This window comes from Anas acuta, chromosome Z, assembly GCF_963932015.1.
Source record: "Anas acuta chromosome Z, bAnaAcu1.1, whole genome shotgun sequence".
Classification (NCBI taxonomy): Eukaryota; Metazoa; Chordata; class Aves; order Anseriformes; family Anatidae; genus Anas; species Anas acuta.
In genome coordinates, this window is record NC_089017.1 from 49,187,102 (window position 1) to 49,210,660 (window position 23,559).

The 23,559-nt window shown below is 42.2% G+C and overlaps 1 protein-coding gene across 1 annotated transcript in view; it reads left to right on the forward strand.

The window, feature by feature from the left end:
- CPLX1 (complexin 1) overlaps nucleotides 1-23,559 on the forward strand; it is a 124,241-nt gene that overhangs the window by 69,152 nt on the left and 31,530 nt on the right. The window contains exon 3 of the mRNA XM_068667331.1: nucleotides 5,965-6,140. Coding sequence (XP_068523432.1) covers nucleotides 5,965-6,140 — 176 coding nt within the window. The remainder of the gene's footprint in view (nucleotides 1-5,964; nucleotides 6,141-23,559) is intronic.

Consider the following 23,559-nt stretch of genomic DNA (forward strand, 5'->3'; position numbering starts at 1 on the left):
GAAGAGGCTGATGAAGGGGGTTGTAGCAAGTTATGTCTGAAAAGCTCATAATACACATATTATAAGTCTTGGAAGAGAACCCAGAAGGGAGCACAGAAGATCTGCCTGTACAGAGATCCTGAAAAGCTCAGTTCACCCAGTGTCCTTATTGCCTTCTCCTCCTGTAAACTAGTTTTGGGTTTATACTCCGATTGTCTCCAAACCAAGACGTATATGTAAATCTGGATCTCAATTTGTTGATTAGATCATAGAATCATAGATTAGCTTGGGTTGGAAGGGACCTTGAAGATCACCTGGTTCCAACCCCCCTGCCATGGGCAGGGACACTTCCCACCAGACCAGGTTGTTCAAAGCCTTATTCAACCTGGCCTTGAACATTTCAAGGAATGGGGCAGCCACAACATCTCTAGGCAACCTGTTCCCGTGCCTCATCACTCTCATAGTGAAGAATTTCTTCCTAATTTGTAATGATACTCACCAATTCTCAAAAACTCACCAGTAAACAGATAAGTCATCTTATCTTATCTAGTAAACAGATAAGTCATCTGTTTACTAGATCAGAGTAGGTGAATATGCAGCATGCAGAGTAAGACACACAGGCCAAGGAGTCTACATGAGGTATCGGGAAGTAGGTAGCTAGGCTCACCAAAAGTGGTTGTGTGCTTTTCCTGCAGCCTGATGCAACTTTGGTCTCCATGTGCTTGTCTGTAATTCAGGCTTTTTGGGAAGCCTCACTCGTATGAAGTGAAAGATAGAGGAAACCAAAGAGCATAATGGGCTTCCATTTGCTGTAACATGAAGTCAGATAGTCTGCACATGTGGGAATATCTCTGAGCAGAAACTTGAACTTAGCCATCCCTGTTGGGAGCTGGATTTCACCCTAGTAATGATAGCCACTCTCTCAGCCAATCTAGTTCATTTTACACTAGCATACGTAATGAATTCACTGGAGGAAGGTAAACAGGGTGGAGATACAGTGTCATATTTAAATGGTGGCATGGGAAAACAGAGGCACAACTTATATTTTGTCTAAAAGAATCTCACCTACTGGTGTGTGTTTTGACTGCAACAGAAGATAAAGTTTGTGTTGTAGCAGCCAGAGGGAGTAATTTGCAGGTATTTCTGTAGCATATAAGGGGTTTGGCCAGAACACTTGGACAAGATCCCATTCCTTTGGATATGATTCACATTGCAATAAAAAAAATTTGCATATGAAAGTACTTTGTTTAATGAAGTCTTCAGATATATGCCAGTCCAGACCTTCCTGCCAAATTAGTGATTAAGTATCTTGACTTCTGAGTCCCATAGTGTTTGCTACAAGGCTTTTTTCTTAACAATAAATTCTCCCTTTTTTTTTTTTTTTGCTACAAGGCTTTTTTCTTAACAATAAATTCTCCTTTTTTTATGAGCCTTAACAATAAATAAAATGGGAGAAGACTTCTTGTATGCCATTCTATACAAGACCTCTGTATACCGTTCTATACAAGACTTCTGTACTTGTATACGTAAACTGGTACATGCACTCTGGCCTTGATGAATAAGGTCTCTCCCCAGTGATATCACTAATATGTTCTTAGTTCTGGGGTTCTGAAGTGTTTCTGCAAAAGGGACTGACCCATTCCTGCTCCAGTGTGATTAGCTGCAGATGTTTGGATGATGGCATAAAAACCATGCTGTGATTTAGAAACTGAGGTATCAGTTGTCCTGTCTGCTCAGTCTAAATATGGTTCAGCTACAAATAGCACCAAAACAGCCAGCTCATGAGCTTCCTGTTGTGTAAGGCAGGGCTAAATGAGTTGCCATCTTTTATTCTTTTCAAAGTGTACAGTTCTGACTGGGAGGATATTTTCAGAATAGTTATTGAATGTTAAAGAGAGAAATGTATTTTTAAGGCTACTTTTTCTGGCCTATGTACAGAAGTTTTCACCTGCAGAATTTCCTCAGGGCATAGCTGTTTCAAGTAACCCTCTCATTGCTGCTTCTGACACCTGTGATTTAGAAGGGGAACTTCTGTGACATCCTCTGGGATCTAAGCACACACATATGCAGCCCTCTTAAAAGACAGGCATGGGGTGCTATTTATCTGCATTATGAAATGAGCTTTGTGGAAAAGAAATTCTGCTGATGTGACTTAATTACCTTACCTGAAGCAATGGCATGCTAAGATTTCCATCATCCTTTGCATAATTAAGGATACCCAAGTTGTTCATATTAATCTCTTTCTCTGTAAGTCATCCTTAGAAATCCTGTTTCATGCAGTTTTTGCAGAAAGTATTCTTTCATGTCAACATTTAGGACTTTTTTTTCTTTAATTTTCTTTTTGAACATGCAACAAATTGAGCACCACAACTTACGCAAGTTGATTTACTGAGTTCATGTTTTCTCTGTGAAGGCTTGATTAATGTCAGTGAACAATCGAAGGGCCTAAGGAGATGGTGCTCCTGTGACTGAGGTCATGAAGTTTAAGAATTTCATTTCTATCAGTTAAGATGCAGGATCAGTTTAGGTATGCACTTTTCACCCTTGTCTGTGCAAAATTCACTTTCATTTACCATTTAAACCACTTACTTGCAAGGTCTTACAGAATCACTGAATAACTGAGGTTGGCAGGGACCCACAGAGATTGTCTAATGCAATCCCCTTCTCAAATAAGGTCTCTTAGATCAGGCTGGTCAGGGCTCTGGCCCGTGAGATTTTGAACATCTCTAGAATGAGAGACTCCACAGCCTCTTTGTGCACCCATTTTTTTTTTTTCCCTTGTTAAAATGGAAACCCCTGTATTTGTGTATTGTATCTTGCCTCTTGTCTTGTCACTGATCATCACTGAGTAGAGCCTAGCTCCTTCTTCATTCCCTTTCATCAGGTATTTACGCATAGTACTGAGACACCCCTTGAGCCCCTGAACCTTCTCTCCTCCAGTCTGAACAGTCTGAGCTCTCAGCCTCTCATTGTAGGAGAGATGCTGCAATCACTTAATCATCCTAATGGCCCTTTGCTGGCTCACTCCAGGAACTCTGTCTCTCTCTTGTACTCCAGATAAGCTCCAGATAAGCTCCAGATAAGGTCTCACCAGGGCTGAGCAGAGGGGAAGGATGAGCTTCTTCAATCTTCTGGCAACATTCTTCCTAATGCAGCCCAGAAGGCTGCTGACCTTCTTTGCTGCAAGGATGCATTGTTCAGTAGAGCCAGAAACGTTTGCCCTTGTTTTACTTCCTTTAAGAAGTCAGGATCAAAAAGCTGTCCTGGAGTTTGGCCATTTCTGGATTCTTCTTGTGCGCTTAACTAGGGATGTTGGATATTGTGTTGATTTGAAGCTCTACACTGATTAGAGATCACTTTGGCATTCTCTGTCTTTTCTTTATGTCAAGGTGGATGTTATGGTTGGGATGTGAAAAAAGGCAAGAAGTCCAAAGCTTACTATTTAACAGATTTGGTGTTTCCTTCCCCCATGTCTTGTTGGAAACTTCAGAAGAAGGCATGAGGACAGAACTTCTCTTTCTTCTAGCTTGTGACTGTGATTGCAGCATCTCAGCTGGTACACGAGTGAATTCTCTGGAGCATTCACTGCTCAACAGCTTAAAACAGAAGCTGTATTCCAGCAAAGCCCAAAGTTTAGGAGGATAAAGGAGACAAAAAAAAAAAAAAAAGGGGGGGGGGTGGGGCGGGGGTTCTACACCAAAAGTAACACAAGATATTGGAATTAAAATGTAGAGTAAAATTTTGCTTCTCAAAATACATTTCCTTCCAATTAGTTAGCAACAGTACCACAATGCAGCATTCCACCCATTTAGAAGGTGCCTTTGAATTCTGGGGTGATTTAAGAGCCTGTGAGGATCCTGGAACTGTATTGCCGTTCTTGTAGGTGTCTCGTGTTCTGAGTGGCTGTAAAATCAAATGCTTAACATATTCAAAATCTTCGTCTTGTCTAAGAGATAAAAGAAAAAGAAGTCTATGCAATTTTGTTCCTTATATGATGAGCTGAGCTGACATTATAACTTAATGATAGCCTGGAATCAGTGCTTAGAGAAAAATAAATCATCTCTTTCTGCTGCTGAATTCTGGTCCGTAAGTAACTAGCATATGACACTATCTGGGTAGCTCTAATTGGAGGGAAGCTAAAAAGAGATAAACCTGATAGATTGTTGAACCCAAAGGAGTGGGATAATCAGCAGAAATGTTTGTTGAGGGGAATCCAGAAATTAATTGGTCATCAGTGTTTTATACACAGAAAAGCTGTTTAGCGGTGCCCCTCTTAAAGGGATGAATGACCCAACAAAGCTGCATTGCCATTCCTCTTTCTGTCAAATTCTAACAAATTTTGCTTGCAGTTTCAGCTGGCCTTTCTTGCCTCCCAGAAAAAGAATCATCAGCTGGGATAAGTGAATTTTCTATCAAAATTCTGGAGTCTGGGTGGTCCTCTGGTGACCCAGGAGTTGTACTCAGTGATTCTTGTGGGTCCCTTCCAACTCAGGATATTCTATGATTGTATGATTCCTGTATTACTCTTACCCTTAAGTGGAGGAGGCAGAATATTCATTAGGAGAAGGCTGATAGTAGCAAGTGAGTATAAATATTTCAACTGTATTTTATTTTTTCTTTTGTGTCTGAGAGTTGTTGACACGTTTAAAGAGTAACTTACAAGGGAGAGACAAGGGATTGTGAAAACCTCTTCCCCTCACTTAGCCTTTATGAAAGCCAGCAAACAATTATTTGAAAGGATTTTGTCAGTGTCTCTTTCCAGCCTAAGCCTTTGAAAAGGCCAGATAGCTTCACAATGGTGAGACAGGAGAGGCTACATGTGTGCATGTAGGTGCAAGTGGATATGTGTTTCAAGGTCATCCCAGATTAACTCAGCTAAATCTCAGCCAGCAAAGAACCAACCTGAGGCTTCCCTGATGCAGGAAGTAAGGACAGTAACCAGCTACCTTCACCCTGGAATAACCTTCCTCCAGGGTGAAGGTGCATTTAGTAGTAAATGTGCAGAGTGCTTTCCTGCCCCAGGCAAAGTTCAACACAACTCTCAAAGGATATGCATCTTCTCTTCATCCACATAAACAGGCTTGATCCTGCTGCAGCTTTGCAGTGCCCTTATGATGAAGCATCACAGCAAATGGGCTCCCCATTTCTCCAGCCACCGCCTTCTTCCCTAGCTGGATGATTGCCTGAGTCAATAGAAGTATCTCTGAAACACAGGGTGAATGGCCTGTGTGCAGCTCTGTGGGGACGGAGGGGCATGCAAGAAGTCTCTCCACTTGTGTGGCTGTGCAAAGGCTGTCCACAATAACAAAATGCTGTCTCAGGAACATACAGGGGCTGAGAATTTGGGACTAATTCTGTACTAATTCTATAATTCTGAGAATTTGGCACTAATTCTTCCTCCTGCTGTATACAGGGGAAAGAAAGAGAACCAGGCAGAGCCAGGATCCCACTTGCACGTTAAGCATTAGAGGCAGTGCTGTCTGAGGTTAGATGAGAGACATGCAGAAGTGCTGCTTCATAGTGATACATAGTAAGAGCCTAGAAGTATCAACAACAAATGTTTGCTGGTGGTGTGGGCTTCTACCTGTCACAGGATGTGTAATTTCTGTCATCAGCGAGTTGATGCTATGATTCTATGACTCTATGAACCTTCGTTCACTTAACTTAGCTGAGGGAGTGAAACCACTGTGTGGATGGCAGCTTGCCCCCTTCAGGACTGCAAGCCAATTGTGTTTCCATCATTCATGTCTACAGATAGTGTCTGTTCTTCTTGCTACTGTGCTGCTCACACGTGCCAGGTAACCACCGAGGACAGGTTGGGTCCTTTGCCCACCGTGGTCAGTTTGCCTCCTCTAAAATGTGGGAGAAACCTTTCCAGATGCAGAGGGAGTTGAAGGAGTTCCTGAGTGTGGGGAGGCAGAGGGAGATGGCATCATGATGGTTTTTCTGCATTTTTACAGGGCTTTCTCTTATGCTTTTTTCTAGGGGCTACCAAAGACATGGGGAAGATGCTGGGTGGGGATGAGGAGAAAGACCCTGATGCTGCCAAGAAAGAAGAGGAACGACAGGAAGCCCTCAGACAAGAAGAGGAGGAGAGGAAAGCCAAATATGCCAAGATGGAGGCTGAAAGAGAAGTTATGAGACAAGGGATCCGAGACAAGGTAGGATCTGTCTTTCAGCACACTCTGGGTGACTTTTAATGCTCAGTGGAGAACTGCTATTTTCAGCTGATTTGCAACCAGTTCTCTTAGCACCTGGGTAAAGCCAGGTAATTACCTTGCCACAATGAACTTTCTAATCTTGTGCACTGTCCCTGGAGGTCTGTCCCTGGTTAAACACACCTCCCACACTGCGAAGCACTGCGGTGGTGAAATAGGGAGTGAAGATGAGGGGAGAAAACTGTCTGGTTTTCTTATCGTCTATTCAATACTCACTTTATTTTGAATGTTACAGGCTTCTCTATCCCTATGCGTGTGCTCTCCAAGCTTGCTTTTGTCATTTATGAGAAGTGTCATCATTCACTGTGTTTCTGAGAGATAGTGTATAAGTATTTACTGTTCAATGTATTCCTTTAGAGGCTTTATTTGTGTTGATGGTTGAAATGGGACCAATCTACTTTACTTTTCATATTCATGCTTCTGCTACCCACTAGGGAATCATTTGAGAAAAGACAGGCGTATCTGAGGATCTTAACCATTGGGAATCTATCTCTTCTTTTACTGAAGTTAATGGTTGATTCCTGCAATATTACAGTTTAGTGTGAAAAGAAAACAAATAATGATGAGGATTCAAGATGAGATTGAAAAGAAATACATGAAACAAACCTTTACTAGAGAAATAGCTTAATCTAAGATAGCTGAATCCATTGATACCATGCATTAGCTTTTAGGGATCTACGTGTTCACATAGAAGACAGTTTTGCTGCCTCACCCGCAAGACCAGCTCAGAATTCTCTTTAGAAAAACTGAATATTGTTCTAAAGCTCAGATAACTTGGAAATTAAAATAACACGGAAGCCTTGATCTCGTGTTGTGCCTACCACTGTGCAGCTTACCTACAAACATATCTGTGAGAAAGCTTCAAGTCTCACCACAGAGTTGATAATGACAGTGAGTAAAAAAAACTCTATCAACACTGGGCTGAAACTCTGACACAAGTCTTGTAATTCAGGACAGAAGCATGGGTAGGATGGATTGTTCTGGTGGCATAGTGCATCTTGGAAAGAGTTATCCAGCATTATTCTGCAAATAAGGAATTGGGGGTGGAAGCTTCTAAGAAGAGATAGAACTTAAAGGCAAATGTTGGGCTGTGATTCTGACAGAAAAGGTATTCATATGGTCATTAAAGAGAGGGTGTTAGTTACAAGGCAGACAGACTTAGAACTTCTACCTGGTCAAAATGTTTTGGTTTTGTAATGTGAATATATATGTGACTGTGTATGTCTGTAGTGTAATATTTTAGTATAAATATGTGTGCAGTGTGTGCTTAATGTGCTCTGTGAGTGTTTATAAGCAATGACATGGGTGTGAATTATGCATTAAGAAAAACAAGTGTGATGAATTTCTGGGATGCAGGCGGGCATGAAAATGTTTTTATTTTTAGGGCCTTTAAAAAAGGCATGCTAATACCTTTGTCTCACTGCTCACTGTCCATTCTGCTATACCACTAGATTGTTCACCAAGATGGATGAGAACTGCATTTTCCTTGATGTTCGGTAAACTGTAGTGACAGCATTTAAGACATCTTAGTTATTCTGTGTTACAAATCAGAGGTGACCTAGACCATAATTCACACATTCAAGAATAGGTTGCCAGACAGCCTGAGATGGCTGAAAAGTCCAGCCAATGGGGATTGCCTTGTGATATTCTCAGCAATTTAGGCTTTGCTGAGTTAGGCTGGCTACTAGGTGGGGAAGTCTCTTGGAAATTTGTTGACTCCTAGGCAGTATTGTTTTGTGTGGCAAATGGTTGGCTCTGCAGAGAGAGTTAACGAGGATCCTTGAAGGAATGTTAACGTCAGTTAGAGCTCTGGATTGCAGCTTTTCTAGTGATGTGGTGGGCTACTCTTGAGATTAATAACAGGGGAGGATACCTGGGTTGTGAAAACACAGGAGCTCCATTATTGCCTATGGTTTTCTTTCTCACGGGATAATCCCAGGTAGTATGAACTTTGAAAGAGGAAGATGTTTTCTGCAGAATCAGAAAAGACAGATAAAGCTGCAGAGAGGAGCAGTTTGGGTTTGGGATTTTTTTGTTCTGTGTGTTTTTGTTTTAGTGATCTGTGAAAGAGAAAGATTGCTTTGTCCTGACAAAGAGATGGACTTGATGATATGCAAGTCTTTGTCTCCAAGTGTGAGCTGGTGGCTAGAACTGTGAAAAGAATGTTGAAAGAATAGAGGAAATAATTGGTTCATTTCCTCCCTTACTTGTTCATTTAGAAACAACTTTTATAACTTCACCAACTCCAGCAAAAACAGAAATATTGAGGAGTAGAAAACTAAAACACAGCTTCTCTGTGGTAGACAACAGAAGATGTTGCCAGCAGGAATGAATTAAATTCAAGAAATTTTAAGTATTGTAGATCTCTCTGCTGATATTTGCACCATTCTTATACAAAGTAGTGGGAAATGAGCAATTGAGCTGAGTGATTGATTATGAACAGTTTATTTATGCAGAAGAAAAATTTGAAAATATGGGTCCTAGGCTATAACCACGCAGCCACAAAGACCATGTGTGGCTGCAACATGTCCCAGGCACAGATCAGGGAGTAATGGCTTCATGAATCAGTTAATAGTGCTCTAGGTGATGCTGACAGAAAGGTTCTTCTTGCTGATTTCATCTTTCTGCCTTGGTACTTCAACAGGTGTGATGAATACAATCTCTCTTTTATGGCTTCAGAAAGATGTGGGAACCATGGCAGAACTTGAAAGGAAATGTGACAAAAAAGTAGATATGCTTCAGATAACTTCAGGTTTTTAATCCAGTCTGTGAAATTGATATTACATATGACCTCAACCCACCATGGTAGCTAGGCACAAGAATGATTTAGGGGAAGGGAAGAATGGATTATGCAACAGCCAAGCTTTTTTTTTTTTTTTTTCATAAAAAATACAAAACATTTTAATCTGGAAATAATTTTTAGGGGTGACATTTAGATATGACATTTTGATTTTTTTTTGAACCAGTTGTCTGCCAGCTCCTACCCAATATTAAAGCTTAGCACATGAAATGAAAATTGACTGAAAGAGTGCGAAGAACATAACTGTATACTCCAGCTGCCTCGTACCCTAATGCCTGTGTATGGAGCTTGCTTTCTGGTCTGATATAGGGCTGAACTCAGCATTACCTGCTTCACATATCTTCTGGACCCTTCTGCAAATGTTGTTGGGAAGAGGTGCCACACCTGATTGCCACAGGCAGAGCTTTCATGGGCCATTTGATGCTCCTGTGCCTGATGGGCCAGTGCCCAGGTGGTGGTGCTCTGCATAGCTAATATCCCTTTTAGCATGCTCAGAGCCTCACACCAGTACCATCAGCTTGCCATGCTGGAGCAGCCGTCTCATTTCAAGTACTCTTGGGCTGAATACTCCCTTCCATAAACAGACAGCCTTGTTTATATTATGTACTTGCATACTTTGGCTGTGAAAGCCATTTCATTTGTTACTTACTTTGATTGCTTTCAATTCATTACTTCATTGTAATGACCTCTGATTACTCATTTACATAATTAATTGTTACCACCCCTGTGGTGGAACTCAGGCCTGAGAGTGCTCTAGGACATGCTCTGTAATTAACACTCTACCTGTCTTGGATGGTAGTGAGACAATGCCTGTAGTATGGCTTCCTGAAACCTTACTGTTGGTCTGGAGAATAAACACTGCTGAGTACATGCTGAAAGGGAGCAAGAGCTCAAGGCTATTCTCACAGTGGTGGGTTTTAATGAGAAAGGATCTGAGTGTGATCCTCTGTCCAAATGGCTTGGCTTCAGGACAGAATTTAGGTTTGATTTTAGGCCATACTTGAGACGGAGCATGAACTGCTTCAGTAGCTTTTATATGCACAGTTCTCCGAGCAAAAGGTGGAAGTGTGGCCTAGCTTGGCTTTGACCAGCCTTATGCGCCATGGAGAACAAAACCAAAGTTTAGTTACATTGAAAAGGACTTCTGTCCTCCAAGCTGAACATGATATTTGTATGAGAAGTGTGGAAATACTGCAAACAGGAAAATTCAAAGGCTGAAAGAATTAAAGTTGCCTCTACAAATGTGACTGACCCTTCTGGGTGCTGTGTGGAGATCATGACACAGTGCTTAGTGGCATGATGCTGTACTGTTTATACGACTAGGAACCTCATCTCTCCCATTGCACACAAGGAGCAGGACTGTTCGCTTAATAGGCAAATGTTCAGTATTTCACCTCTGCCATCCCTTACTGTGTGTAATCCCAAGTTTATTTACTGCGCAGTATCCAAATTCTAAAGGCAATTGTGGTGGTTTGACCGTGACACACAGCTGAACTCCACTACAGCTGGTTTCACACTCCCCCTCCATATTGCTTTATGAATACGAAAGCAGAAGAGTCATAGTGTGCTTAAAGCCTTGGTAGCAGAAGAATAGCATCCCCTTGCATCAGTGGTCCTCAGTGGGGCAGTAAGAAATATGCAGGAATAGCTCGTCCCTTTGCTATCCGGCAACAGGGAAATGGTGAATTCTGGGGTTTGATATTTGTTTCTGGAGGCAGTATGTCACACAGCAGTGGAATATGCAGTCCCTGTTCTATTTAAGTGTGAGTCCTTCTGTCTCTGGATGACTGCCATTAATTCTTACTCCCCATTTTTTGTACGGGGATATTACATGCTCCCATTGGTTTTGAAATTTTCATCTGTAGGCAGTAGGATTCTCTGCAGTATTTAGAAATGTCCATGTCCCTCCCAAAAAAACCATGAAAAATTTCCAGTTCTTTGAAGATATTTAAGACTTCTGTAATTTCAACATCTTCTATGATTTAAAGTAGGTGGTATTGAAATTTACGTCTAGAAAAGTGAGAACATTTGGGATGCTGGCAATTGGACAAATCCTAAGTTTAGGTCTTTGTACTCTCCTGTAAGAAAGTGCTCCAATAATGCTGCTTTCTTTATTTCTTTTTATTTATGTCTGTTTATTTGTCTGTTTATTCATTTTTATTTATGTCTGCAGTAAATCATTCAGTCAAAAATTCGATCCAACTTTTGTGTCTGTAGCCTTAGATTCCTGTATGAGATAATAAACGTGCAATGTAAATATGCAATATAATTATTCACTTTGAATATTTCACTTTCATATTTGGATATGTGACTGGTGCATAGCTCTAGAAGTCCTGTCTTAGGCAGAAGAATACCAGAACGTGAATTAACTCTGTTCTCCAGAAGCATCAGACCTTCAAAAATAAGCCTCAAACTCAGCAGCACACACTTTGGTAAAACTTTGTTGCTATAAAACAGCTTCACAATGTTAGCTAAACTCTCCAGTGTTAGTGCATCTATGATATGTTTCATTCTTGGCTAACTTCAGATGCAGGTATTGCCAAGAGCTTTAAAAATTCCTGTTAAAAGGAATGAAATTTCATTGCCTGAAAACCCAATTTTGAAAGTGCAGTCTTCCTTGAGAGGAAGAAATATATATTACATTTTTCATCGGAGAGTATCAAAAACTGGAAAAAAAAACATAAGTTGTATTCTTTGCATGTCAAAAGGTGAAGGATCTCAAACAAAGAGATTTTCCTCAGTGATGAATTGTGTTCTATAACTCAAATGATAAAATCGTACCTCAATGAAACATCCTGTCTGATATCTTCCCTTTTAAATCATTGATATTAAACCAGTGATGTGAACTTTTACCCAGCACTTGTGATCTAATTAAGCTGTGGCTACTGTTGTTCGGTATGTGGGCCTTAAAATAGATTTTCAGAGTTGTCTGTGTATTACACAGATGGAGAGGTTTTATTAACTCGAGTCTCTTCATGCTTTCACAGTGGCTTTTAATAGTTAAAAAAAAAAACCAAAAACACAAGAAAGGGAAAATAATTCTTTGCTTACTTTAGTTTAGTGCAGATACTCTCTGTGCTAGAGAAGGAATAGTGTTTACAACTGGGTCACAAGCCTTCTGGCTATGAGAAAGCAATAGGCCTGACTATGATACTCCCAATGTGATGCTTTGCAGGACAGGGATTGTACTGTGCATTCCAAGAAGTGAGCTCTAGGGTGAGTGAGTACAGTCTTAATGCCACTAATGATGTTGACTGAGAACTGTATTCTTTACAGCAATTAAATCATGATCTTCTCTGGGTAAAGGCTTCAAGGACAATGAAGGGCTTACTGTGTATCTGGATAGATTTGATTCATTGGTTATCAAGGACAGTGGAAGCTGGATTAATCCCAGACATAGCTGGAGAAAGCAAAGAACATCTGTAGGGTGACTGAGAAGCACCATACACCTGCAGGCCCTTTTCATACTGGTATTTAGAGGCATCCCAGAGGGTAAAGTGATTTGACTTATACCAGACTTCCCTCCTGACAGAACTTCTGTACCAACCACTTCCATGCAATTTTGCCTTAGCCAGCCTGTGTTATATCTGAGTCCAATTCTCGAGTTCCCATATCAGTTTTCTCCTTTCCATTGAGTACACATCTTTAGCATTCAGCTTGTTTCCAGAGTACTGCCCTTTACCATCTCACCAACCTACTCACTTCTCTTACCTAACACTCTCACCCTTTGGAAACACACTGGCCAGGTTTAGGTTTCTGCTTTGCATCTCCTTAAAGTACCTCTTAGCTGTGAGGAACATGATTGTCTTTTGGGAAACAGCAAACAAACTGATCTCCTCCAATACTGGAGAGCACAAAAAGAAAGCTCAAGGTTAGCAAAGTTATCTGGGTATACCTAAGTTCACCAGCCTCTCTGGAAGGTAGAGAGAGAGAACACTGCCCTCCCAGGTGTGCTTTTCAGCAAGGAACAGAGACTGATGTCCCAGTTAAAGAGCTCTAGGGCCAATATTATATATTGTTATCTTTGGAGTTATTCAAGAGAATCTATTCCTACCTAACCCTTGCAATTTCATCTTTATAGTCCCACAGAAGTCCCAGGATATGCAATATATCTTGGTCTTCATGAATTCAGCCACCTACATGTGTAGACGTCCCTTGGTGGTCTGAATGAAGCTTTGTTTGGCAGGTCTTATCTCTTGACATTAAAATAACTGGTCTTCCCTGGTGGGAAAAGCTGCATGAATTCCTTCCTGCACAGTAGTTTTAGGCCATGTTTAACATTAGGAAAAGGGAAGCACCATCAGCAAATAATTGGAGCTCAGAAGCAAACTGACATATTTTTTCTCTGCTTACATAATAGTTAGAGGCTCAGTTATTTAGAACTAAGCAGGTTCAGTTTCCAGCTGCTGATTCCCCCACTAGTAACTTTTGGGGCTCATTAGGCAGTTTTTTTGTGCAGCTCAGCCCTGTTCTACCTTCATTCCTACATTTCATGCTAATCCAAATCTACACCAGTAGATGTCACTTTGGATACTTGCTAACTAGATCCCACTGGGTGATGTTTCTGGAGTTACCGAAATGTCTCTTGCAATGCATCCTTTTTTACTGTTATGCACTGATTAAGGTGTCCTGTGGAGTCATTCCGCTGAAATTCTCTCTTAAACAACTTCTGTCCTACTGAGCTGGCTGGTAAAACCCTTGCACATTGCTGGCACAAGGCTCAGTAGACTCACACACTCTGAACTGGGTGTGAAATAAACCCATGGAGATGACGCACGGTGATTAGTGCTGGAGGTTAGCAAGGAAGGACTTCTGAGTGGTGTCTTAAGACTTCCTGGCTGTGGCTTCTTGAAACGTGAGCTCTGGGCATTTGGCTCACCTGCTTGCAAAGTCAAGAGCAATGGACCCCAACAGGTAGTGTATTGCAAGTTCTTTTCCAGTACCATTGCAATGGAGCATCTGCGTCTGAGCAGCCACTCCACTGGGGCTGCTGTTCTGTCACCTCTCAGTTCAATATACACTTCTGTCCAGGATGGCATCCCAGGATGCCCCATAACCAGAAAGTCTATTTGGAAATTAATATCCAGCATTTCTATTACCAAATTCCCTATTCTTAATAAGGAGCTTTTCAGTATAGCCCTCTCTTACCTCATCAGTTACTTACTCATGTTACCACCAGAGTACAAGAAAGGAGGGAAGGCAGTAACTCTTTGTAAATTACTGTCTCATCATACAGTACAGCCTCCTTCTCTTTCCCTTGTGCATTTTTTCCTGCTGGTTGAACTGCTGTTTTAGGACCTTTATTGTTATTACTATTATTAAGAGCCTGGAGAAACTGACTACATTGCAGAGCAAGAAATCTGTAGCCTGTGAAGCTCTATTTTATTTCTACAAACTGATGGTACTATAGGAAAACAGCATGCACAGCCATTGTATGTTGCCCAATTTGCGTGCATATACACACAAAGAAAAGTATATATAGAGAGAGATTGAACAGACTTTATTTAAGCAAAAAAGGTGTTTTTTTTTTTTTTATTTGCATATACAAATGAAAAAAAAATGAACAAAATGGGAATGTTTGCGATGTGGACAAAGCTTTACTTCATTCCAGTTTCAGTGGCTGTCTGCATTCATGCTTCTCTGTGTCTAGTCCATAGCCTGGGAAAGTTCATGGTGGACCTACTCTTGTTAAAGGGACTAGAAATGGTTAAAACCTGAATTAAAGAGGCTATTGAGATATAGCTCACTTTGTAGTAACATTCACAGTCATCCTGTCACTGGGAAGTCAAATCAACTACACAAAGGAAGGAAAGCTTCCTACACGCTTGCTGAGTCCAGATTTTTCTCATTGCAAAGTTTGTAGACTTGTTTTAACCTACTTCCACCAGCACAGCAGACAGCCCACTGTGTGTCTCTGTTTAGGCTTGCCATTCATGCTGTATCTCCAGGGCGGGAACTTCCCAAGCCTGTACAAGTGGAACTAAGAACCTGTATGAAGAAACTGATGGCAGCAGGTCTTTTCATTGTATTTCCTCCTGGGCACTCTGTGAAAAACATAATAGTAACAGCATGCATTTATCTCAGAAATACGAAGTAGCTCTGCTTCTGACTTTTTGATGCTTCTTTGTGAGTGCAAGTGTGGCCAGCCACACATGCTTCTCGTACATGTCAGCCAGCAAGACCAATCTGTACAGGGGAAGGGCTTTTTTAGAAGACATCTCCAAAAAAGCATATATATATATAAGCTTTTTTCTATATATATATGTAATTACTGCTTTTGAATTACAGGTGGAAAAACTGAGCTGTGGGAAGTGGAACCAATTGCCCCAAACCATCCAAATCACACAGTGCTTGAGTTGGAAATAGATTTCTTGAGCTGGAGGCCTAGGCCTAGTCTGGAGGCCTAGGCCTAGTTTCACCTTTGTGCAAATGGATTTTCTTCCCTTTACAAAAAAATGAGCAACCCATAGGCTGCAGGGCATGACAGAAATTTAGAACTTAGGAGCAGAGACCAACACAGACCCTGTATCACCTCCGTATTTCCTCTGCTACTGGTCTCTAAAAGTGGCTGCCATGCCCACTCTCAGCCACTTGGAACTTCCTGAGCCAGCATAGCCAAGAGTTCCCTTCCCTTCCCTTCCCTTCCCTTCCCTTCCCTTCCCTTCCCTTCCCTTCCCTTCCCTTCCCTTCCCTTCCCTTCCCTTCCCTTCCCTTCCCTTCCCTTCCCTTCCCTTCCCTTCCCTTCCCTTCCCTTCCCTTCCCTTCCCTTCCCTTCCCTTCCCTTCCCTTCCCTTCCCTTCCCTTCCCTTCCCTTCCCTTCCCTTCCCTTCCCTTCCCTTCCCTTCCCTTCCCTTCCCTTCCCTTCCCTTCCCTTCCCTTCCCTTCCCTTCCCTTCCCTGCCCTGCCCTGCCCTTCCCTGCCCTGCCCTGCCCTGCCCTGCCCTCCCCTTCCTTTTCCTTTTCCTTTTCAAATCAGATGCAAGGGGGAGGGCTTGTACAGTTGTGGGTTCTATTTTTTTAATGTCAAGCTAATTCAAGGACTGTGAAGGTCACCAAACAGGATATAAAGGTCTGTTCCATTTTTGCTGCAGCCAAAGAGCTTTCTTAACTGCGTAAAATCAGTCATTAGCCACATTATGTCTCTTATATTGGCAGTTCCTTATCTGAGTCCTGAATGAATGGATAACTCACCAGGACTTAATGAGACCAGTGGACTTACACCTACTTGAGAAAGCAGCCTGATGCCTTCGTGGCTCAGCTAATGGATGCATCATTCTTTGCTGTTAAAAGTCATCAGAGCCAGACTGAAGGTTTGAAATGCTGCTGTTTCCTTACAGCAAGATGTGACTGTATGCCAGCCTCACCATGAAGCTCTGCATCTGTTCTGACATTGCTTTCAGTTTCATCAACCTGGGATTTAAGACTGTCAGGGAGAATTAGTCACCTCATATGCCTGAAAGAAGGATGGTTGGTACAAGGCCAGATCTGAATTCAGGAATGGGACTGGGTGAGAAAGTTTGTGACGTGCTTTTCTTGTGGCAGTTGTACAGCTTTTGCCTGCCTTTGCAGTGCATCCTCGTTCCCCATGAGTGCTTGTTGCTGATGGTTAAGAAGGGGAAAAAGTAAAGGGTCCTCATCGCCCTCTCATGGTGACTGTCAATTCATATAGCCTCCCTGAGGGTCTCAGACCTTAGGAGTTCTCTTTCATTCCTTACTGGCCAGCTCTGACACAGTCCTGAGTAAAGCTGACTTATTCTTACAAGACCCCAGTGCAAGATGCCCAGTCCAGGGCTGCAGACCAGGAGTCCTCTTGCTGATGCAGGAGGAGGACTGTGGCCTTCCTTTGACCATATCGGAGTCTGAGTAAGACAGACTGGCAGCTGCTGGGGGAGAAAGTAGGCTGTCTGGGGAAGCTTTTGCCCCTTCGTCATTTCCACTGGATGTGGTTTTCCATAGTTCCCTCCTTTTCCTTTCACCACAACACTGAGTTGTGCCTCTGCTGCAGGCATCCTCCTTTGCAAAGACAATGTGTAAGTATGCCTACTTATGCTGGGGAGGACAGAGAAATAGTGAGGACCCAGCTTTTTCATTACCTGCTGGGAGGGAGACTTCACAGAGAAAGGGCTTTTCCTGAGTTACAAAGGTGGAAGGAAGAATGTCAGCCCCAGGATGCTGGATTCAAATTCTCCAGCATTCCCTGGAACTGTTGGGTTTGTCTTCATAAGACCAGCAACTTAAACCAAATATTGTGGAGCAGGTACAGTGCCTTTATGATCTTGGTCCCAGCCAGACCTTTGGGCAGATTTAAAGTAGTTGCAGGCCATCAGAAATTTCATGCCTGTGGATGCCCCATTCCTGGAGGTGTTCAAGGCCAGGCTGGATGGGGCCTGGGCAACCTGGCATAGTGGGCAGCATCCCTGCCCATGGCAGGGAGCTTGGAACCAGATGACCTTTGAGGTCTCTTCCATCCTGAGCCATTCTAAGAAAATTCCTAGACTTTTTTGACACATTATGTCTCTGATAAGTCTGTGGTGTCTGAAGCATATTGATTAGTGGGTGGTGCTGAAAGCATTTTGTTCCTTTGTCTAGTGAGTGGTTTATACCACTGAAGATGCTATAGGCAGAACATACCCATTTAAGCCATAAGCCTAGCCAATGAAGCAAAAGGTTTCCCATTCAGTTCTGCACTAATGAGGCTTCACCTCGAGTGCCTTGTGCAGTTTTGGGCGCCACAATCCAAGAAGGACAAAACACTATTGAGAGTGTCCAAAGAAAGGGCTCAAAGATGATGAAAAATCTAGAAAACAAAATGTATGAGAAGTGGTTGATGACAGGTTTGCTCAGCTCCAAACAGAGCAGGCTGAGAGGAGGAGGCCTCATGGCGGCCTGCAGCTCCCTCACAAGGGGAGCGGAGGGGCAGGAATTAAGGGTGGCCAGCCACTGGAACAGGCTCCCCAGGGAAGCAGATACTGAATTTCGGAATTTCGAGAAGCATTTGACCATCATTTTCAGACACATGGTTTGATTCTTGGGTGGTCCTGTGTGGAAACAGAAGTTGGACTTAATGATCTTTGTGGATCCCTTCCAACTTGGGGTATGCTATGATAAAAGTGGCAAAAAAAAAAAGTATCAGAGAGAAGCAGATAAATTTGATCATTTCTGTGTGCTTGATCCAGCTGCTTATCTGGCTAGAAAATCCACACTTGCTGTCTTCACATTTTGTGTGCTCTGATGTTGTAATCACAGATTTCCATGCAGTGTAATTTGGAGGGGCGATTAGGTTTGTTGAGAAAGCAGGAAGCTAGCAGACTCCTGCAGTGGGCTGAAGGACAGCACCTCCACTTTCTGCAATCATTCTAAAGACAAATGACAAACACTGCTTACTTCAAGCTAGTCTCCTATAACATGTATTTTTAGCTCAGCTGGGGAATTCAAGTCTGTGATTTGAATTTAGCTGAATTTTACTCTGTAACTGAGGCTAGGATATTTATGAGAGCAAGACATCCAGGATAGTATCCATCTGTTGGGTGGCTATCCATACCTCATGACCTCCTTGCTACTGCTACAACTCTTCTCCATGGTGTTTACGCTCCTCACAATCTCTGACAGGAGATAAATGTGAAAATTTAAATCAGCAACAGAGAAGGATGTTTATGAGGCATACACAGATCTCCACAAACCATGGACAAGATGCAGAGCTTTCTGGAAATCTAAGGGGAGAGTTACCTGACCCCACATAGCGTCCTGTCTGGGTCCATTTAACAGAAAATATACTTACTGTAGTTAACTCCTAAAAGTTTGATAGTGCTTTATAAATTAAGAAGTACACCAATGCCTGCTAACCATGTGCCAGCTGGTCTTCTAATATTTTATTTCCTTGTCCTCTCTGTCCTATCTAATCAACCCTGTTCTCACTCCTAACTGTTGTCTCGTTCAATAAAAAGAAAAAATAACCTGTATGTACTCTTGAAACATTCTCCAAGTCAGTCTTGATGTGTGGTTTTCTTCTTCATGTGCCTTTCTCTCACATCCTGAGGGAGGCAGCAGATTTTGGAGGAGGAACTGAGAACCACAGATAAAGCTGAGAGCTGCAAGAGGGGCTTTATGTTCAAATCTTGCTGGAGAAGTCTGACTTGGACAGTGAGAGGACAATGGACTCTCATCTCTCTACAGGCATTTGGAAAGTGGTCATCTCATCCCAAGACCAATGGATTTTCATGTAGGAGGAGGGTGCAGGTTCCTGATCTGTTTTTTAGGGGTAGTTGCAAAGGAAAGCAATGTAGTGGTGTTAGATTTCAGTGCATGGTGAAAAAGCCCAGTCCTCAAAAAGGTTTGCTAGGAAAGGTGATTTGTAAACAGAAACAAGTGGAAAAGGACTGGTCTGGTTTTGGATGAATGGACACTTTTCTGTCATTCTGACTGGGTGTTTGGCAAATGGTTTAAGGAGATTCTGTGCTGCCACGGGCTTTAGTTGCGTATTAGGGTGTAAAGGGAGGTAGGGGCAGCTTCAGGGCTTCCCTTCACACAGGTAGTGGGAGAATCTCAAATCAGAAACTGCCAGGGTATTCCCAGGGTTAGAGCCATCCCTGCTCCTGCAGGGGATCTGACATTGTAAAGGAGAGAGGAGGAATCTAACTGACTCTGGAGGTTCTTTTGCTTGACAGGGGTATGTAGTCCCTTGTTCGAATTTTCATTTTCTCACAGATTTAGCATTCAGCTTAGTTTGACAGGCTCACTAAGTGTCAAGGAGAAAAGCCTGTCACTTATGCTAGTCATAACCTACCTGTCACTCTGGTATGTCACATTACAGCCTGTGGAAGAGGCACTCCGCGCTCTTGTAGAAGCTGAAGTCACAAGTCTGTTCACTGAGATTTTTGTCAAGAACCTCTGAGTGAACTTGGTTGGCAAGTGCAATCACAGTGATGGGGCTGAGGATTACTGGGGGAGAATTCAAGACACCAATGTTTTTGCTGATTTCTCTAACCCACTCTCTGGCTGGTCACTGGTGCTATTTACATAATATGGCCAATTCATGTTCACAGCAGTGTTTTTTACCTCTGCTTGCCTCACAAATGGAAAATCAGATTAAAAGCAAGCAGACAACAAACAAACAAACAAACAAACAACAAAAAACAGAAAAGATTATGTATATTCATCTCCTTTCGCTGACTGGTCCTGAGTTTCTGCAGGGCAGTTTCCCCTGCAAAATGCAGCTACTCCTGGGGAGTAAACCTGGGATTCTGTATGCTGAGAGTGGTTACAGAGGCATCAGGCAAACGAGAGAAGGCAGGGTGCTTTTCCCACACTGTGTCAGATCTGACCTGCATGAAAACTTTTTGTCTCTTCTTTTTGATTTAATGGTCCACATGACCACATGAATGTAAGAGGTGCCATATTCTGAACCCATTAAACTCATTTAAATCTGCTTAACACAATTATAAAATATGCCTTTCATAAAACTTCTTAGGCAAAAGTTTTTTATGCTCAGTGACATTGTATTTTCCAGGAAGTGTCACTAGTTGGACAGTTCTGAAACATCTTTGTTTGCAGTGCCAGTCCTTTTGACAACCCTGGTTCTTTTCATATATCATTCATATATATTATTAAGGAGAGCAGTGAAATCCGGGCAGGAGATGGTAGTTCAAACCGCCTCTCTGTCTATTTCTATATCATATATCTTGGCAAGTGTCTTAATCACAGAACAATGCCAATGAGAGCACTGGCATAACCACAGTGGCTTAATGTATAGTACCAAAGTTGTCTATGATCTGTCACCTGCTGTTAGTAAGAATGCCCAAAAATGAAAATATACCTCAAGCTTAGCGAAAGGATTTATTTGCTTGACATTGACTTTTCCTCCAGTGGCCTGAAGTAGAAGAAAGGAATTTGAAATTTTGTTTCAATACCTTAATGTTGAAATTCTGGATCTTCCCCCCAAGCCTGATGTGAAACAGAGTTGAGGATCCAGCTGTCGCTTTACTGGGGGTGGGGGTAACTCAGGTGCAGAGAGGCCACTATATTTTGTCTTCCCTAATGTTACCAAACAATATGAAATCCATTCCTACATCTCACACATATACCCTGTAAGCTTTAAATAAACAATATAACTCTGCTTTATTAGGAGAATTTCTTGATATTTGCTCAGTGATGGCTCAGAAACAACCTGGTTGAGCCCTGCATTGTTGTGTACATATGTGTTTGTATGAGATTCTGACAAAGAAACCCGAAACACAAAGTTCAAACCTTCTGTACTATGTAGGCATGGCTTTGAAGGAATTTGGTAAGAACCGCATTGGACAAAACCATGTCTCTTCCTAGAGAAGCTGTCTTCAAACAGCACTGCTCTGTACCTTTTCCCCAAGTCTTTTGTAATCAGAGCATCATGATTGTGAAGTAAGGCAGCTGCTTGGAAGATACTAAAAATGTCACGGCTCCTCTAATTAAAATCAGACCTGAAAGCTCTCAAGTGTTGACAAAGTGAAGTAATAGTTATTAAGGCACCTGGGTTTAGCTACAAGAATCCAGGTCTCTCCAGCTTTACTGTAATCAAGGGCACAATGAACAACTTCAAAAGATGAATGAAAAATCAAACTGGAAGCTGCATCATGGGATACCTGTGTAAACAGACTAATTCATAAGGTTGTGCAGAACTCACAGAAGGCCACATTTGATTGATTTATCATGATTTTGATTAATAAAACACAGCACTACCTTCACAAGTCTGATTAAATCAGGTAATCTATGTACTTCCTAGTGAGTATGCTTTCAAGTACAGTTCCCCCTCTTGTATAAGCCAACAGTATTACATGTAATTGTATTGTCTTGATCACACTGACTAAAAGCCTGCTGGCTACTGGTTTAAAAAATCAGAACTCAAAGGCAAGAACCTCAGTTATGGGTAGTGATTGGGAGAATCTAAGAGTCTTTACAATGTGTAGAATACAATGAGTACCACCCCAAGTAAGCAGCCTCGTGCTTTCTGAATTAGACATTGTGGTGGTGCTTTTGTTACAGGTGAAAGGTGAAGTAACACATAGGAATAAGGATAAATTCTCTTCTCCTCCAGTGTGGCCTGGAGAAGAGTCTCTCAGTCTCAAGTAGCAGCTTGTCTTCTGTTTCTGGGAACTGTCTGAGTTAGGGCTGTAAGATGGTTCACTTAGCCATCACAATCCCAGTGTCAGGGTTATCCCTGTCCTGAGTACACTGCAACAGGGATGTGCCAAAATACTAGGGAGCAGATGAAGCAGATGCAGAGAGTAGCAGATGAGAAGGAGCAGATGCAGAGAGTAGATGTGGTGTCAGCTAGTTATATAGCATCCTGGGTCACAGGCTGGTGGGTGGTTTCCTCGATGGGGCTTGAAAAGTTGGTCTATGATACTGCAAGGAGTTGTCTGGCTCTTACCTTACCAATTTGGGATCCTACAGCAACTCTTGCCTTCCCCTCTCCCTTCACCCCAAGAAGAAAAATATGTAACACCCCAATTAATTCCAAGTCACGGTAGGTTGCTGATTAGAAGGGCAAATAAGATAATTATGCATGTGTGTTTTTTTTTTTCACCAAAAAATATACAAGCTTCAAATTAAAGTAACTGACAATTTTTGTTTGGAGCTCTTAAACTTCAGAGAAATGTCTTATGGTATTTAAATTGTTTAAATGCAAATTTACAGATTAATACAGGAATAATTATTGTTATGCTAATCACAACATTTTTCATCTTTTCCACTAAAAGTTGATTTTCCCTTTCTTTTGTTTCATTTGTGTTATTCCCTGTGCCACCCCCCTTGTCTCCAATACACCACAGAATAAACCTCTACAGTGTTCTGTTCAGATTCCCATCGTGCAAGAATCGGTGTGTTCTCATTCTTTGTTCTTATCCAAGCAGAGTATTCTTCAGGAAAAACGCAGAGGTGCTTTGCCATGGATGTTGTAGGTACTGCAAAGGAGGAAGCTTTGCATTGCATTCTGTGTAAATACGTAAACTCTTTTTGTGTGTGGTTGTGTGCATGGTGTGGTTGGTTTTGGTTTATCTGGCCTAAGATATCAGCACTTCTGCTCCATGAGTACTTTTCACACAGCCTATATAGATGGCTTTTCTTTCTTGAAACAATATCACTAAATGTCAGCAGATAAGAAAATGTCAGAACCATATATTGTATGTAATATCATAGAATCACATAAAATCATTCAGGTTGGAAGAGACCTCCAAGATCACCTGGCCCAACCATCCCCCTACCACCAATGTCACCAAAGAACCCTGTCCCTAAGCACCACGTCCAACCTCTCCTTGAACACTCCCAGGGACGGTGACTCTGCCACCTCCCTGGGCAACCCGTCCCAGTGCCTGACTGCTCTGTCTGAGCAGAAATGTCTCCTCATTTCCAACCTAAACCTCCTCTGGTGCAACTTGAGGCCCTTCCCTCAGTCCTATCTGTGAGAAGAGGCTGACCCCCAGCTCCCCACACCTTCCTTTCAGGCAGCTGCAGAGAGCAATGAGGTCTGCCCTGAGCCTCCTCTTCTCCAGACTAAACACACCCAGTGCCCTCAGCTGCTCCTCACAGGCCT